The 19,454-nt window shown below is 49.3% G+C and overlaps 1 protein-coding gene across 4 annotated transcripts in view; it reads right to left on the reverse strand.

Annotated features, from left to right (window-relative positions):
- Positions 1-19,454, reverse strand: part of LOC147898862 (DNA polymerase delta subunit 1) — a 173,246-nt gene that overhangs the window by 69,786 nt on the left and 84,006 nt on the right. For all 4 annotated transcript variants that reach the window (XR_015541492.1, XM_087378812.1, XM_087378811.1 and 1 more), the window contains 2 exons: positions 817-936; positions 612-710 (listed from right to left, as the gene is read on the reverse strand). Coding sequence is in view for 3 of the 4 variants with exons in the window: in XM_087378812.1 (XP_087234938.1) it covers positions 612-710; positions 817-936 (219 nt within the window). In the remaining variant the exon portion in view is untranslated. The remainder of the gene's footprint in view (positions 1-611; positions 711-816; positions 937-19,454) is intronic.

Raw genomic sequence — 19,454 nt, forward strand, 5'->3', positions numbered from 1 at the left:
CCATATCGTCTAAATAGTTACTGTTCCCATCAATACATTGGTGCACAGCAGCAAGGTGTAACATACATACAAGATGATGAAAAAGATGCACATGGAAGTGCTATTGAAGGAGAGCAGTAGGTACTCTACATAAATAGAGCCGCTCTTCGCACTCTTTGGGAGCTGCCATGTGCTCTTCCTAGCAGATGTATTAGATGGTTCTATGTTGTCCCATAGACCTGTTGGTCTCTCGTTGACATTAATAGATTTTCTTTCTTTCTTTTCCCTTCATGGGGGCCCAAAACAAGACCCTCAATTAGAATAAAGACGTGTCTATAGATGCTTGTAGCAGGTGTGAGCATAGCATTCCTGGACCACAATCTTTGCTCACCCTACTTTCCTCGTGGTGCCTGCATCTTACCTCGGATGGCCAATCCTGGTCTACTCCCTATAAAATCAAAGCTACGCATAACATTTTCCTTCACGTCTAAAAGACCTCATAAATTTGGGAAAATCTCAATTTCATATGCAAGGCTATGCTATAGAAGAGTTTTAAATGCATCCAGCAGGCAACCATCCAGCAAGAAATTCCAAATTCCAGCTTAAACTAGCTTTGGAAAAGTTAAACTTACAGTAGCACCCTCAAACGTTTCCTGTCCAGAAGCCTGCCCTTTCATATTAGGTAAAACGAGGTTCTTCTGTTTTGACTTTCGAAGTATCTGAGATAAGACCTGCATTGAAAGGCATAGTTGGACTCAAAAACGCTACAGGCCAAGCTCTTCAAAAGAAATGCAAAATATTAATCCTATGACAACTACCAGCAGTCTCCAAACTTACTTTGATGCTTTGTCCACGAGCAAGAAGAAAAGATACAGGAACTCCAGTTACTCTGGCCATTTCAATATAGTTGTACATGAACATAAGCTTGTCTAACAAGCGCTGTGGCAAATAAGCATCCTGTATTGTTGCAGGCAAAAACCAGAGAGTGAAAATATGACAAAAACGATACACCTAAAAGAGAAGGCTTATCAATGAGACCAAAACATATGTATAAGTGAATACATGCATAGCCAGGACAAGCTACTCTGACTTAAACCGCACCAACTACAGCACCCAATGGAGGCTTGGGCCTTTCAAGATTTCCACATAAGCCAAAAAGAACTTCCCTTAGACCTTGCTTGTTTTCTTTCTGTAGAGACTCTAAAATAGTTAATATATGCCTGATACAGAGACAATGGTATGGCCTTGTCTATCAGAAGTATTCACATTTTGCTAACACAGGAATTTAAACTAGCAAAACACACTCTAGTTGACATCTCTACTGTCATGACTCGAGAGGGGAGAGTGGGCGCATTCATAGGATGATAGCCCAAACCTGGTACTAAGATTCACCTGACATCAATATCTAGAGGCTCTAGTCTGAAATACCTAGCTTATAAGTTGACATTCACACTTAACCTTCTCAGCTCTTCACTTCAGTGCTAGGAAGCATAGCGAGGAATCTAGCATACTAGACAACATCACATCTTTCTCTTGTTAGCAGAGCCCTTATCTTTAACCAGCTTTTACGTTCTCAATGGATTTTCCATCTCAAGAAAATACTGCAGTCTTATCCCTTCTTATTTCGAAAGAGAGCTTTGATCTGCATACATGACCCTGAGGCAATACAGACAAGATCTCCAATTAATGCTTTGAAACACACATGTTTGGATCAATGAGAAGCAGATTGGATTTGAGAGACATATGCACAAAGTGTTACTATCATTGTACTGCTACGGTGGGAAGCCTAGAACTGATCATATGTTCAAGGTGTTGGCCTCGCTCCTCATGCGCATGCAAATGATATTAGAAAATAAGGGCTAGCTTGCTACAGCCTAACCCCTGCAGTTTATTGTTCCAAAAAATCACCCAACACACAAGATTTCACCATAAGGCGTGCATAAAAGTGTACGTAAGAACACACAAATCTGCAGGAGAGCTCATACATGTAGGCAAATTAATGTAGGTGTATGCTCCACTATTGTGGACAAAACCAAATACCAACTGGACCCTCAATGTACCTCATACCCACAGCCATAGGGCTGCACACTGCTGAGCACCAAAAGGGGGCCTGAAGCTCTGGTGTCTCCCTCCTACCGTTTGCCTCTCACTGGGGTTTACAGTGGCTTGCTGGGTAAAGAGAAAGAGGCTATGGGCCTTCCTTTTGAAAAGGACGGACAGGTCTTCCCTGCTCCCTCCTGTTGGCTGGACAGCCTCTAAACGAGGCTGACTGGGACTTTTACCCAGGACGACCTGGTCTAGTAGGCTGACCAAGAGGTGGCCCCCGATCCACCCTGGTCTGCCAAACTGGATCTTCCCCACTGGCTGACCAGCCTGCATACCATTCAAGCCCTTTGCTGGGTAACCCCAACCCACATGGCTGGACCTATGAGAATGCTCATGTGTCAGTAAGAACCCATCTGGATCTGATGCACACATGCTGTCCTCCATGTGCTTCCTTGTGCAGCCCCTCATGCTGCTTATGTGGCAGCCTCTTTGCTGCCCACATGGGCCTCTGGGCCTCTCAACATTGCACAATCAGCACATCCCCACTGAGAGCCCTAACTAACACATCCATCTTGCAAGCCTCTCACCGATGCCTGCATTTGGGGGTTCACGTGTGGAGGTGACCCTCATATTCCACCACCCTCTCTCATCAACCCACCTGGGTCTACACCCACCCGATCACATGACTGCTTAAATTTTTCCCACAGATGAACTCTCTGAAACAACTCAAAGGTGTCCTTGCACGTTGTCCAATCACGCATGACTCCTGCATCGCTTGATTCCTGCTCCTTGATGATGTGGCACATGATCATCGGACTCATCGATAGCCATTCAGCTGTCCCCTTCAAAGACTAGCAAGCATCCAGGGTTTGTTTCAACCCGTCCAGTATTCAACACCAACGACAACCTCAAACAAATAAACCTATGCAGCGAGATCCCTTTGGCTGCTTCACACAGATCCCGTCACCAGTGATCCTTCCAGAAACTCCTTATCTGCTACCAGCTGTCTCCAGAAGCAAACTACAAGTGAACTCCAGCTCCACTCAAGTCTGAATTCTGAGTGCACCAAGGTAGCTTATAAATATATGGTTTTGGTGGTTCCCCAATAGCCAGCACAAAATCACATACACTTTTGACCAATCTCATGCACCTGGGCTTCCATGGATAGCTCCCAATCAGGTACCTCTCCCTGCAGTACAATCCCAGACGTGCATGACACTGACTCCATAGCCAACATGCAGCAGCCTCCAAATACTTCTACAATGAGAACTCTCCTCTGCCTATCCATCTAAACAAACAACTTGCCCAAACCAAGCAGCTGAAATCGTCAAAAAAATACAGAGTGAAAGCATACCCTGGTTCTTCCTTCTGTCGCCTGCCATTACAGTAAGGCAAGTACTTCTTGAAGTACCCACCAAATCAGCATCCATGTGTAATCTGACATCACGCTTCGAAAAGTGCTTCCAATCCATCACACTCCCACCCTAAGTGGCCAACTTCATCCTATTATCTCCTAACGATGACAGTCCTGCCCTCCGCCTACTGTATAAGCAATCCTTGGTGTCCTTTGATTAAGATCTGTAAGCATATTCAATATTATGGCTGCTGGAAGCAACACTGAGAAAACCTCCTATGTTTATCATCTTTACTCTTTCTCATCTGACTCTCCCTTCTGCAACTAATCCTCCTTTTCCTTTTGAAACGACTTCTTGTTCTTGCAAGCTCTCACAAGATGTCCACAATAATTACAACAGTAGCACCTTTTCTTTATTTTCTGCTTTCCTTGTCTAAATTGTCTCTTGCCTCATCAGAAGAATCTCCCTCTTTAGCTTTCCTCTTGGGCTTACCAATGCTGGGATTGCCCTTACCCTTGGCCTTCCCTTTGCTCAAAGCCACAGAAGGCTTTCTCCTTGTGAGCTCCATCAAACTGCTTTTACCGAGCCTCCTCTGACAAACAACGGAACAAACTCGTCGAACATGGGTTACTTGATTGTTCTCTCCACTAAAGCTCCTAAGAGGCTTGCTGCCCATGAGCACGGTGTTTGAAAGTGAGTGATAAACTATGGATTTAGTTTATTACCTCGGGGTGATTGGTGGTTAGGACTATTGACGGGTTGAAGAAAGTGGTAGCTACGACTTAATCAGCCACCTTTGTACCATAGGCATGAACTCTAGCACCAAGACTTTCCATTTGGAAAATTCTCATTACCTCGAAATGCTTCCTCTTAGTGTGCAGTGCTCCTAGTCCCATTATTTGCCTCTTTTCCTTGTCCTTCAGCTTACCCTTGCTGATGTTTTGCTTAGTGGTTTTGATGAGGCTCCACAATGGCCGAGCGAAATATCATGAGGGACTCCATACTGAGTTCATTGCTTGTGGGATTAACATCCTAGCCCCGATCTTAGCAAAGCTATTCAATGATGCAGTTTGCCTTGGCTTCCCACACACTTGGACCCTTAACACTATCACTCCTATTCACAAGGTTGGGGATCCCATGAGCCTGAAAAACTACAGGGCCATTATGATTGGGCATGTCATGTCCAAGATCTATGCATCTGTACTTGAAACAGAGGTCAGCCAATTTGCAGAGATGCAGGGACTCAAGGAAGAGTGCTAGGCAGGATTCCGGAGGGACCATGGATCATAGATCACATAGAGGGTATACTGTTGCTTTGTGGATTTTCGTAAAGCTTTTGACACGGTCCCATGAGCCCCTATCATTAGGTGCCTGTAGGAGTTGGGGTATGAGCAAGAGATCATTTGGGCGATTATGGCGCTTTATGAGAGTCTCAGGCCAAGTTCGGAGATTATGAGTACCATTGGGGTCAAACAAGGCTGTCTGTTATCACCAACCTTGTTTGGCCTCTACATAAATGAGCTCGAGACCTTCATGGAAGCACTTGGGGGGGTTGGGTGCTCCCTAGCCGGTACCTTGATTCAGATCCTCTTGTATGCCGGGTGGACAGAAGAGATTATGAGTACCATTGGGGTCAAACAAGGTTGTCCGTTATCACCAACCTTGTTTGGCCTCTACATAGATGAGCTCGAGACCTTCATGAAAGCACGTGGGTGGGTAAGGTGCTCCCTGTGGCCGGTACCCTGATTCAGATCCTCTCATATGCCTATGATGTGGTACTAATGTCCTCCTCCCTCGAGGGCCTCTAGATTAAAATCCTCTTGTATGCCTATGATGTGGTATTGATGTCCTCCTCCCCCGAGAGCCTCCAGATTGAGATCCTCTTGTATGCCGATGATGTGGTACTGATGTCCTCCCCCGAGACATTTGGATGCATTGCAGGACATGATTTGAAGGTCAACCATGGCAAAACCAAGGTTATGATCTTCAACACATCTCGAGCAACCATGCACAGGGAGCAGTTCACATTTGACCGATCCCCGGTTAAGATCGTCTCCTCATATACTTACTTGGGTGATTTTCATGATGAGACCGACGATGTAGACCCGGCTGAGCAAGGGATATGCCTCACTCGCCCGACTGGAGAGACTTTGCTTCCACTCACACTTTCACGACCCTCGGACCAAGGCTCTTCTCTTTGACTCCTTGGGTCAACCAGCGGGCATGTATGGTAGCCCCTGTTAGCAACCCAACCTCTTAGACACAGGGTGGGCTCAAGTAGAACGACTACTGATTCTCTTGCTCTCACGGATGATCTGAGGGAAGCCATCAGTGCCACATCGTATCATTCAAGCCGAGTTTGGTGCTTCCCCACTGCAACTAGATGCAGCATTTCAGAGCATTACTTATCCACACCGTGCCAAACATACATCGAGGAGAAGTAGGATGCCATGGCTGGCTCTAGGTTCATCCATGAGTCTTGCATATGGAGGGGACAAGAGAGGCTAGTATGCTCATGCATGCAAGTGGTTCAAGAGATTGGGGCTCGACATGTATAGATTACCCCCCTTCCACATTACAGCCTAGATGCCCCGGGTACCATGAGGTCAACCAGGTCATTTGAGAGGTCTTTTACAGCTACACACATTTAGGACCTGGTTGGAGCCGAGAGAGCTTTTAGTGAAACTCAGCTTCTACAGAGATCATTGCCTTGGCATCTCTGAGGAGGGCTTCATTGTCTTGCCAAAGTACACTCGGATTCACTTACCGCACTCATTGAGGATCTCCATCGAGCAGTCTCGAGTATCATCACACCGACTCCGTATCGAGAGCAGACCAGCTGAGGGGATACCCACGGAGTACCGCCTATGTACGCTATGCGACCGGCAAGATGTTGAATCAGAGGAGCACTTCGATGCCCCGTGTACTACAAGATCCGTGGTTGCTATCATTGTCTCTTTAGAGACGGCTTTGGGACCCTCTCCAGACTCCTTTCATATCCAGACCAAGGGTGCCTCGCTGCTTTCATTCATGAGGCAGCTCGACATAGAGAGCACTTAATCAGGATACAGAGGCAAGCCTCAAACACACTGTCCAGAGTAGGATCGCAGAGTTCTTCCAGTCGGATCGTACGGACCACACAGTCATCGACTGTAGATGCAATAGGGACCCAGAGCCCGAGGCACGCCATACTCGACAACGGACAAACATGCAGACCACATTGGGTGACCTCCCATCCTTGTTCACACCTGGGATACGACCCACAGGTGTTATAGTAGCCTTGGTTAGAAGAAGAGCCACTGCCAAGAGATCGAGACTGACATCGCCCACAGACAATCGCCAGAGCTCCATCATTGGCTACGCATCAGCAAAAACTCAGCCCCTCTCGAGCTCCCCTTAACATTTACACCATGTGAGGCCACATTGTACTGGCCCGAGCCAGCATGGCCTGGTGACGTGGATTGATCGACATGATAAGGATTGTGATGATGATGTCACTTACTAATGACATGACTATGTAAAACTTAATACTTAGCATTCAGCATGGGTGATGATGCTCGTTTGGTAACTCCACCCTTATTGCTTGTTGTATCAGGTTTTCTACCAATCTCATAGACCCATCGGCCTTCTGTAGACTATAATAAACTTTCTTTATTTCTTTCTTTCTTTCTTTCTTTCTTTCTTTCTTGTGCCTAACTGCTTACTATCCCAACTCTCACTAATTCTATGGGAGAAAATCACCATGCATGTGATGCACAAAGCAGAAGCAATCTTTTACCGAGAGTGCAAGATTACTTCATGCGAGAAAGAAAGAAAGAAATATATATTAAGGTCCACACGAGACATCACGGGTCTATGGGACATAAAAACACCAAAATCATCAACATCAGTTAGAGACTGAGCTCTTACATGCATAACTAGCTACTAATTTTTTCTTAGAAAAAAGTGGCTTGAGCAACATCAGTTTAAGACTGAGCATCTTTGAGTTTAGATTTGAAACCACGGATCAAGGCTTCGGGGTAGGCTCCTCAGATATCCATACCCGTGTGTCTTTCTATTTGTTTGTCTGTCGGAGAATCTTGACTCTACCTACCCTCTCTGTGAACTCAACTTGTACTTGTGTTTCCTTCTGAGAGATCCAACTGATGTCAGTTTCCTCCCATTCTATCTGTGGTATCTCCTTCTTCTTTTTCAAAGAAAGGAACCTTCTATTAATGCTTGAAAGACTTCATACAAAACGGCAGCCCCAAAGGTGCTGAGTATGAAAAAAACCGAAAAAGGCTGAAAGAAAAACCAGCTTGTTCCAAAGAAACCCAACTCACTGCCTAGGGAATCTCTGGTACTGGGGCTAATAGCCAAGTAGGAGGACTATACAACCAACGAATCCCTCGTGGAGTGAAGATGTAGAAAACTCCTGCAAGCCAAGCCTTGCAAAATTGAGCACGCCTCTCAATAGTCGCTCTAGAGCTTGGAGCCCCACACTCCCAAGTGGAGCGTAGAGTGTAGATGATATCCCGTCAGATGGCGACCATGGTAGCCGAGGGTGAAACTAGGCGCTCACCCATCACGAGACTGCAACGAGCCACCCAAATATTCCACGCAGTGATACAGGCTACCACCTCCCAAACGTTGTCCTCCGGAGGAGAAAGGGGAGCTAGGCTATCAAGAGGGACTGCCTCATGGAGCACTATCCTCTAAATGCTCCGATCCTATATCCAGTAGACTAGGGAGATCTCATCAATCTGGAACGCGTGTCCTCCCTTAGTCAACCAGGCCACCATCCTCCAGGTGTAGTCCCTCTGAAGACTCTGCATACGGCTCATGATCCTGAGGACTCCCCTCCAGATCCTTGCTGCTCTGCAACAACTCCAAAGGCAATGCAGATCCTACACGAAAGAAGCCGAGGTGCGTGCTGCCTCGCTAAATCATCATCCTCAAAGGGACACCAGTCCGAGAAAACTGCCCCAACCAAACTCAATGAGCGAATGAAGTAGACCTCCAAATCCTACACGAAAGAAGCCGAGGTGCGTGCTGCCTCGCTAAATCATCATCCTCAAAGGGACACCAGTCCAAGAAAATTGCCCCAACCAAATACTGTCCCTCCAAACTCGAAGTCCCTCTCACCAAGACTCAGGGATGGTTAGGTCGATCTCTCTCATCCGTTGCCATGCCCCTCGCAGATGCGCTACGGCGCCAAGCCTCGTCTCTGTCTCCATGGGTAATCTGTTGCATTTGCCAAACGACCCGATCAGACCATTGTCCCGCTGCGCCCAACCAATGTGCATCCGTTGTCTGATCATACGCCCCTCCTGATCTCGAATCTGAGTGCCACATAAGGGACTGACGCTCAAACTCCTCTCTGTATCTGAGCGAAGCAGGATTGATACCCCCTTCTAGTCTCTGCCAGACCCTGTGAAGACTCCTCATCAAGGTGAAACCCTTTCCTGTAAGGAGGGCCTCTGAGAAGATCCACCTGTGTGAAGGCTGCCACTGTCCTCCAATGCGTGGGATGTTCCTGAGAAGCCCTCGCTGTAAGAGGAGCTTTCAAGGCTCTGCACCTAGGGTGAGGCTGCGAACAACCATCTTGCTCAGAAGGGCTCTGCTCTACATCTCCGGATCTATGATACCCAAGCCTCGACATGATCATCGTCTACCAAGCGACCCGGACTCTAGTATACCGCTTGCCGTCCAATCCTGCCTAAAGGAAGTTCCGAACCAACCGTCAGAGCTGCCCAATGTATCCTCTATGAAAGCACTAGTAGGAGGCGATATACCAAGCAATGGCAAGAAGGACCTGGTTTGCCACTAAGGCACGACCTGCTAGGGAGAGCCTAGCCGAGCTTCACTAGAGAAGCTTGTGCCGAACACTCTTAAGGATCGGGGCAATCTGCTGCTCTATTGTAATGTCCATACCAACCTGGCAATCGAGGTATCTCGCTGTTTGGCCCCGCAGTATCCATCTGAAGCCAAAGTCAACCCCCACTCACGAATCTCCTATGTCTTCTCATAGCTCGTGAAGAAACCTATAGACTTTGTCCACTTGTGATCCGCGCACCCGAGGTCTCACAGTAGATAGCCAGGACTCCCCTGACTCACTCAACTCGTTGTGGTGCCCTCAACATACAAGGCCGTGTCATCTACAAACTCGAAGTCGAGCAGTTTCTCCTCCTGTCTAATTGGGAACCTCAACCCTGTGATGCCCACCACTTGTGATCTCAAGTAGTAGCCCAAAGCCTCCTCCACGAATAAGAAGAGGAAGAAAGCGAGTGGGCAACCTTGGCGTACTGAGCGAGAGAGAGGAAAGGCCTCACCCGTGTGTCCTTCGATAAGCATTTGGCTAAAGCTCCCTGCATAAAGCGCAGAAACTCCTCTAACCCATCTGTCTGAAAAACCCAATCTCCGCATAGTGCCCTCCAGGAAGGACCACTCCACCATGTCATATGCCTTCTGAAAATCCAAGAGGACGGCCAGCAACTGTGATTCCCAGAATGTGAAGATGTTGTCCAAGATGCTGCGCTCTTGGAGGAACGCCATTTGTGTGTCGCGGATGATGTCAGTAACATGGGGCCGTAACCGCAAGCTCAAGACCTTGGCGAGGATCTTGTAAGAGGTATCAAACAGAGTGATCGGTCTCCACTGTTGGATGTCTGACCTATCTCTCCCTTTCAGGATCAAACAAATCCACCCCTTGCTCAAGGACTGAGGAAGGGAGCCCGTGTCGAAATTCTCCTGGCATGTTCGTCGAAAAGAGGTGGAGATAATCTCCCAAAAGTTCCGGAAGAAGGTCGGAGTCAAGCCATCCTCTCCAGGACACTTCTGGATCAGGAGAGGCTTGAGGGCTTCCCAAAGCTCCTCATCCGTGAAAGGCTCTTCTAGCCTGCTGCATAAATCTTGCGTGACTACTGTCGGAACATGATCCCAAACTACCTCTCGAGCCACAATACCAACTAGAGTCAACCTCTCCACCCAAAAGAGTTGGCTGTAAAAACCTGTGGTCAAGTCTAATATCTCTTGCGGGTCAATGTGCATGGTGCCATGCAGGTCATGAAAATGAACTGCTCCCAGGTGCTACGCTCTGCTACTGACATCTCAGAGAAGGAGGTGCCGCCTTGCTCGTCTTCCCCAAACTCCAGGTTATTGAAGTCCCTTCCAACAATCCAATTCACATCCAAAAGACACTCTAACAACCTCCTCCAAAAGGACGAGCCCTGTCTCTCTAACTCCCTTCCCAAATGGGCCTGATGTTGCGATGAGGGAGCAGAAGGGAACGTCGTCTTACCCTTGCTTGCTGACAGGGATGTCGAAGCAGGAGAGGGGAGGGAGATTGAGGAACTCGCTACGGAGGTGGAGAGGGGGGCGACGGGGGCAGGAGGAGATGGGGGAGCAGAGAGAAGGAGACAGGTGGTGAGAATGATGATAGCAAGACAGGCCGAGGAAGAGGAGGGGACCCAGGGGAAAGGGAGGAGTGGAGGGAAAGGGAGGGGGAATCTAGACAGGGAGGGGGAGGGGAGGAGAGGGAATAGGGCTTGTTGATCAGGCTCGCCTGGGCTCTGGATCCGCTCCTCCTCAACTGCTGTCTGGCTACCATCCGCCATCGCCTCATCAGGAACTCCTGGGACTCGCTGCTCATGCAAGGGTGGATGCGGACGCTAGACCTCCATCACGTGAGGATCATCTAGCTGGGCGGTGGCCCCTTCCGTCGAGGGAGGTGGATCCCCACGTACGGGCTCCTACTGCTGCTGCTGTGCCTCGCGGACAACCTTGTCTCTCTCTGTGTCAAGTCCTCTTCCTACGGCGCTTGTGATTCTATTTGCTTGGTTTCTTTTTCTTTTTAATCTGGATCCAGTTCCCTTCTGAGAGAGTCACCCAAGGGTTCTGAGACTCCTATTGTTCCTGTCTGAGGGGTTGAGCCCTCTGGCCAGACCAAGGGTCACAACCAAGGTTTTCTTTCTCCTTAACAAGCACAAATGCTCCCGCTGCAAGGAGGAAGAAGAAAAAGGAAGGATGAGGAAGAGCGTCAGAGGGAAAGGCAGAGACGAGGCGAGGTGAAGGAGGGAGAGGGCAAGGACGGAAGTGGAAGAAGGAGGAGGGCAAGGAGGACGAGGGGGGGACGGCGAAAGGCATAAGAGGAGAGGGGACGAGAAGGCAAGGAGGGAGAGGAGGAGAGAGGATAGAAGGAGAGAAGGAGGGAAGGAGAGGGCAAGAGAGCGGACAGGAGGCGGGGGAGGGGAGCCGGCGAGGAAGAGGAGGAAGCGAGAGGCGGAAGAGACGAAGGTGGCGGGGGGCGGAGGTGGAGGCAACAGGAGGCAGAGGTGATGGGAGCAGAGCGGGCGGGGACGCAACGAGCAAAGGGGGAGGCAACAGACGCGGAGTGCGGCGGGGAGGCAAGGGGCTGCAGAGGGGGCACACGGGGCGAGGAAATGGGGCAGCCAAGGGGGGCACGGCGGCTCAGCAGCAGCTTACGGGAAGCAGCTCCGTGACTTCGGATCACGGCAAGAAAAACCGTGGTATCTCCTTCTTAAGACTTGTGATCTTCTTTTCTACTGTGTATCCCTCCATAAAACTATCTGCAAGACATCCCATACAATCCTTTGGCAGCCCAAGCTCCCTATGCGCAATTTTTGCTATGGCTTCCTGCTCTTTTACCTCCGTATATAAATCTGCTTTGTTAATTTTCTTGTTGGCTAGAATAGCCATCTCTTTCTTAGCTGAGCTGAGCTGAGTGGTGATCATCTTTTTGACCGTGGAGACAAGTGTTTGTGCTGGTGGAGATGAGCTTCATTTTTGTAAAACTTCAACAATGATTTCCTGCTTACCTTCATTGTTTTCCAACTCCTTCACTTTCTTCACGAGAGCTGCTACTATAAGCCTGAGCTCTCTTAGTTCCTGTGTTAGGTAGTAGATCTGCTCCTGCGGTTCTGGTCCAGGCCTTCGCTTGAAATGCAATGCATAAGGGCTGGGTGTCACTGCTACATCGGAACTTTGAAAATTCCATGGTGCCTTCTTTAAATGCAGGAGCCCTTTAGCTTGAATTAACCCCTCGAGGCAGAGCCAAGGGCTCAGCTCAGTTTGGGGGTGGTTCTCCCACAAACTGCTACTGCTGCAGAGGGTTGGAACGAGTTGGAGTGGAGGTGGAGCGGGTTGAGCAGAGGACTAGCGAGGGTGGAGCAGAGGTAGAGCAGGCGTGGAGCAGGCTGGAGCGGAGGGGGAGCTCCCACGGAGTGCATATATGCATATATATATATATTTTTATATATATAGAGAGAGAGAGAGAGAGATGTATTACCGTCTTTGGGAAGCCTGGAGACAAAGTACAATATCAGAGTCACTCATACAAGCCACTGTGGGTTGAGGCAAAGGGCTCACTAAGACCCTTTGCTAAGTGCTATAAGCTTAGACTCGCGTAGGACCAGCTATCTCCAATCACTTTGTCATGGGATGACATGGTCACAAGGATGACACGATCAGGGGATGACATGGACACAAGGATGGCACAAGTCATGGTGATGACATGGTCACAAGATGACACAAGTCATGGAGAGGACATGGTCACTGGGATGGCATAGTCACATGGGGACATGGTCATCAGGAGGATGCCTCTCCATGGTCACCGGGATAACATAGTCACATGGGAACATGGTCAGACTCAGCGGCGGGATGGCTAAGGATGAGGGGACAGCCAATAGGAGAGAGGGAGGGGATACCCCACCCGAAAGGCGAGGGTGAAGAAGGGAGATGAGGGAGATGGGGATTCATTCAGCATTGTACGGGGATTGAGAGGGAGAAGGAGAGAGGCTCTCGCCTGTTGCATTGTTATGGTGTATTGCTTCCGTGGATGAGTGATCTCTGATCTCTGCTTCAAATAGATTGGTGTATAAGGATCTTGCTCGCGTTATGCTCTTGTCTACTGCTTTCTCTGCTATCTGTCATTAGCATTATTCCTTCTTATCTCCTTTCTGCGTTTGTTCTTCCTATTCCAATTCCAACACCAAGCACTCCGTAGCACCTTCAACTAGCGTTGTGTCATAGGTTCACGCATCACGCAATATAATGCAGTCGACGTAGAGTTGTGTCGAAGGTCTACGCATCTCTCACTTCACGCTTCTCACATGAGTGGCCTTAGGCCTCCAATAACACCTCCGAAAGTGAGCGGACCTCCCACGTAGACAGTTTATGGCAATCACGATGGGACACTACTGATGTTAGTTGGGTAGCAACAGTGAAGTGGCATACGAGGGTCTTAGAGGGGAGAGTTCTTATGCCAAGTAGTTCTGATACCCTTGAAGGAGATAGTGAGAAAAATATACCCCCCCCTCGCGCTGCGCGGCCTCCTCTCCCCTCCCCCTCCTCTCTCTCCGCCGCACCCCCCCGTCCCCCTCTCTTCCGTCTCCGCCCGCCATCCCCCCCCCCCCTCCTTCCCTCTCCGCCCCTCCGTCCTCTCCTCGACTGAGCCAGAGCAAAGGGATGCGCAAAAAGCCACAAGCCAAATACGAAGGCGGAAGAGGAGGCGGCAGAGGAACAGGCTGCAGCTTTACCACCCTCTGTAATCTCATAGAAGAGTTGATACATGGCTGTTGGTGTTTGAGTTTTTTTTGCACTGTTAGATTTTGCCAAGCTGTTTGGCCCTCACTGTTAATATCAGTGTTTTACCTCAAGATGTACTCAATTTTTTCTGCAATTTTCCATGCTGTCCCTGGTAATACAGCAGTTTATTTTTCACATCTCCACTTAATACATATCTTGGATTACTCCCACGGCCAACCACATGGTCTGTACTCTTTCCTTTTCCCACTCCATCACCATATCCATGGTTTGTAAGTTCATCTTTATTTTTCTTTCACGGATTCGTCCAACCTTTCTATTCACCGGGACGGTGAATGATAGTGGCGGGGGAAACTGTTACCTTATCACACGACCACCTGTTGACAGGCGTTGACCACATGACGACATCTGTTGACCACATATTGACCATGTGTCAACACAAGTTAGCCACGCGATCACACGGGTTCATCCACCACAGGTCGACACATGTTAACCACAGGTCGACACAGGTCAACCACAGGTCGACACAGGTCAACCACAGGTCGACACAGGTCAACCAGGAGTACCGTGTCCAAAGTGATCTCATCAAGAGCTGCGCACATGGAGAGTGAGCTTGGCACATGGAACAGTCAGGAGTATTTATATTACACAGTGGTTCAGTGATACACTGGTGCAGTGGTGCGGTGAACCAGCTCACCTGCACATGGAGAATTTACACCATCGGGCTGGCGAGTCAGGGAGTCAGAAAGTTGCCGAAGCCATCAAGAGGTGCGGTGAACCAGCTCACCTGCACATGGAGAATTTATACCATCAGGCTGGCGAGTCAGGGAGTCAGGAAGTCGCCGAAGCCATCAAGAGAGCCAGCGGCGCAACGGCTATCCTCAACAGCTAAGGAGATAAGAGGATGACCAATGGGAAGAAAGAGGGGAGATTCTCAGCGAAGAAGGGACCCTCCAAGGCGAGGGATGAGGATGAAGGAGAAGGGAGAGAAAAGGGGGCATTCGGCATTCGGCACGGGAGGAGAAAGAGAGGAGAGTGAGGAGAGATAGAGGCTAGAGCTACGAGCTCGCCAAGGAGAGAATGTGGAGAGACTTGTGTGTGCCCTTGTCTACTATGGGGATAGACCTGTGTATTCTTGTGAATTGCGACTTGTGTATTCTTGTGACTTGCGACTTGTGTATTCTTGTGATTTGCGACTTGTGACCTGGGGACACGTCCAGTGATATGTACATTGGCCAACTCGGTCACTTTCTCATCTCTCTTGTCTCTTCCCGATATGGGGATTGTTCACCAGTGTAGGATTTTCTTATTTTGCTTATGTTGTGGAGTTCACCGGTGATTGTCATTTAGCATAGTGCACTCGTACGTCGTCGTTCACTGCAGTATAGCATACGACACTCGCACACTACTGCACGGTGCGCTCTGCACGATCCATTGCATTAGAGCATTGCAAAACTCATGCTTCTCACGCCAGTGGCCTTTGGCCTCCGGTAACACCTCCGGAAGGATAGGAACCCCTCCCCTCAAACAGTTTATGGCGATCACGGTGGGACTCTGCTGGTATTGAGTAGCACGAGTGAAGTGGTGATCTAAGGTCCTAGAGAGAGGTCTTATGCCGAGTAGTTCTGAAACCTTTGAAGGAGCTAGTGAGAGAACTAGGAGGTACTTGAGGAGAGTGGAGAAAAGACTTCCGGCAGACCAAACTAGGTACAAGAAGCATTACGTGCGACGTAAGTTTGCGAAGCCCTCAACTCGAGCACAAAGTGAGCCCACTGGGGCAGTAGCCAGAGCAAGTAACTTCATCGACACTCTCATTGACTTGGATCAACAGGAACCCTGGTGGTCAGATCCGGACTCCGGAGAAGAAGAAGTGCAAAGCGGAGAACAGGTGAAAGAAGAGGGTACTAAGGACGAGGGCTCCTCAGGGACTCATCAAGGTCAAGGAAGCCCCTCTTCTCTTCCTGCAACGATGTCTTCATCAACCACCTCTTCTACCGGAGTGGTGACTCCATCTGCTCCCGCCTCAACCTCGTGTGGACAAGCTGCTACCTCATCTGTTATGCATAGCTCCGGGCTCCTAGCTAATCCTTCTTCTACATCTATTCCATTGGGGGGTACTTTTGCTCCGGCCATGCCTTTACCTGCCACGATGGTTTCATCTCCCTTTCCATCCACACCGGTGTTGCCTTTTCCACCACCTCCTTCCTTCCCTTCTGCCTACTCATCCATGACTTCAGCTCCGTCCCTCTCTTTCCCAAATGCTCTCCCATCCTCTTTCACCCCCACATCTTCCATGTTCTCACCCCTTCCCTCTGCAACACCGAGACCCCCCACTTACGCGCTACCATCTGGGTACACTCCCTCTATGACTACACCAGTAGTGACTTCCCCATTGTGGTCCTCCACAGGAGGAGTTGTCGGGGTGGTCTCCTCCTTGGGAACACCAACACTCATTACAGCCCCATCGGGACTCCCTCCAACTCTTGCATCTTCTCCAACCTCTCGGGTGGGGATGGCCGTTCTCAGTCCCCCAGACAGAGCTAGACTTCTTGAGCTACTCAACAAGGTCCACGTGAAGACTCAAAAGTTCAAAGGCCACCTCCATGAGGATGCGGAAGCTCATGTGAGGAAGTTCCTCACAGCATGTAAAGCTAAAGGTGTGGAGAATGAGCATGCGTTCCTTCACATCTTTCCTTCGTCATTGGAGGATGCAGCGGATGTATGGTACAGTCAATTTCCTCCGGACCACTTCCAGACGTGGACAGACCTAAGGGAGGAATTCTTACGCACTTTCAAGTTGGAAAAATTCGAACACATGATTGTCCAAGAGTTGTCCACTGACACCATGAAGCCTGGAGAAAGCATCTCTGAGATGTACACAAGGATGAGGGTCTTGGCGGCAAAGATGTCTGTGCCACCTAATGATGTTGTTATGAAAGGATGGTTTTTGAAAGCATTACCCCCTTCCATTGCTATAAGGTTGGTGGATAAACTCCCTGAACATGCCTCACTTCAAGACTTCCTAAAAGAAGCTGTCAAGATGGAACGGTCACAGTTAAGCTTTGCCTCATCAACGAATACGACCACCCAACTCCCAAGAGAGGAGGGATCATCCGCATGGCAGCAACTCAAGAAGGAGTTAGAAGAAATCAAAGAAGGCCTGAAAGATAGAATAAAGGTGGATGGCCAATCGTCCTTTGAGGCCCAAATTCGAAGTGGCCTTTGGTGCACCGAATGCAAGGGTTCTAACCATGGTTACTGGGAGTGCCCCTCCAAGCGAAAGGTACCTACTTCTACCTCATTTTGTACATTTTGTGAGATCCATGGACATGATGCCTCTGAGTGTAGGTACCTCAAAGGATTAAGGAAGCTTCTTCCAAAGTATACCTCGGGGGAACCTCTAGCTGCTGCAGTCAACAGAACGGTACCCATAACTTCTGGTCCAGCAGAAGTATCTTCTGCTCCCCCTCTTGCACGAGCATCTGAGCCACCTCCTCCTCCTGTCATGCCACCTCCATTGCTTCCGACTCCCCCTTTGCTCCAAGCTCCTGCCCCCAATTCAATTGGTTCCCCTTATTTCTATCCTCAGCCATACTATGCCCCGTACCAACCACCTATGTCAGGAGGTGGCTATGGACCCTCTTATCAACGCGGTCGAAGGGGTGGTTTCAGAGGTGGACGCGGAGGTGCAGGCAGAGGTACAAACTTTAGAAGACCCATCATGTGTTACAGATGTGGCGAGTATGGCCACTACCAAGATGATTGTACACCGCCGTTCGGGGGACCCTCTTGTACACAGTGCAACACAAACGACCACTACACCAGAGATTGTCCCAATAGAAGAGTGGAACCCGCATCCCAAGTGAATATGGTTGATGTAGTAGTGGCGGGGGAGGGCAACAATCCCCATTTGATTGGCGCAGTGTTGGGCGCTGTGACACGGTCACATACAAAAGGTGACAAATGTAAGGGTGACTCAGAGTCAGCACCGGAGACCTCAGCACCAATGAGTTCGACAAGTGTTCCCCCACCGAGGTCATTCTCCTCCTCCAAGGTACACAGTACGCCCAGGAATAGACCACCCATGCTGGCTTCTGATAGTGATTCAGAAACAAACTCGAAGGGCCCACAGCCATTAAGGTCAACCACTAACTCTGGGAGTGCCTCATCCTCGGGGGATCACTCTATGCCTTTGAGGTATCAAGAGGTAGTAAAGGGTGTCACGAGAGATCTTCAAACAAGTTCTGAAGATGAAGGTAGCACACCTCAGCCCCATCCCGCAAGTCCAGAACTGTGAGGTTTGCAACAGAAGTGACAACCCTCGGACAGTACCGGGATAAGGAGGCACGAGTAGGTCCTCCCACTTTGTCCCCAACAGCACTCAACAGAGAAGAGGCTATGGGGACAAGACCTAGTTCTGCCCAGGAAAAAGGGAAAGGAGTAATGGAAGAGAAACCACTGGAGACAATGACTCACAGTTCAGACCTACATCCACATCCTCATGTAAGCTTCGACCCTCGGCCAGAGGCTAGGAGGATGAAGTTGCAAAAGGCTAATGCTAGTGTCCACCACTACTCCTTGTTTGAAGATCTTATGAATTTCAAACCCAACCTCACTCTACGACAACTTTGTCTATTGTCCCCCCAAATCAAGCATCAGACTATTACATTTCTGAATCGCCTCCCAGGAGGTCGACACAAGGGATCTACTCCGAGTGGGCCACCACCAGAGACATTACCGGCTCAGCATGGGTCTACACCGGACCACTTCTCTGCCTACGCTGCCTTCACTTGTGAACAAAGCCCCAAGCTCACCGTGGAGATCCATGGAGTGGAGCTGAAGGACGTCTTCCTCGATGGTGGGGCGGCTGTGAACATTATGCCAAAAGGTACACTCCAAAAACTAGGGTTGAAGTTGACAAGTGATGTTCACTTTCAGGTACGCATGGCTGATCAACGCAGAGTAAAACCAATGGGTGCAGTCAAAGGTGTTCACATGAAGATTGGCGGAGTAACTTTTCTCTCCAATTTTGTTGTCCTTGATATGACCGAAAATGAACAAACTTACCCTCTACTTCTTGGTCGGCCATGGTTGCGGTCTTCAAAAGCCATTCAGGATTGGTCAACTGATGAAGTTCGATTGCCCCTGGGATCGACATCCCTCGAAATAGATATGGTCACAGGGCAGGCAAGGCACATACCAATAGAACTAGGAGAGGAGGATTTTGAAGAACAAGCCGGAGTCGAAGAGGAGCATTGGGCCTGTGGGGACTGGCCCAGGGGTGGTGACCAAGGTATCAATGAGGAGACAACCCTAAAAGGATTTGAAAGTTTGACCTACTTGTTGGATCGGGCTGATCAAGAAGACGAGGAGGCTGTCATTTTGGATTGGATGGGAGCCCTCGGCTCATTAGCGGTCAACATGGTGGAACTATGCCAACAAGAAGATCAAGAAGAACACCTACTTGCAGTATCAGAAATCCACCCAGAACGACAGGGTCTGGCTGAACTAGTTTACGAAAGGATGCCCTTT

The sequence above is a fragment of the Dipteris shenzhenensis genome, chromosome 9, assembly GCF_047967505.1.
Source record: "Dipteris shenzhenensis isolate YYH24624 ecotype China chromosome 9, Dip_SZ_1.0, whole genome shotgun sequence".
Classification (NCBI taxonomy): Eukaryota; Viridiplantae; Streptophyta; class Polypodiopsida; order Gleicheniales; family Dipteridaceae; genus Dipteris; species Dipteris shenzhenensis.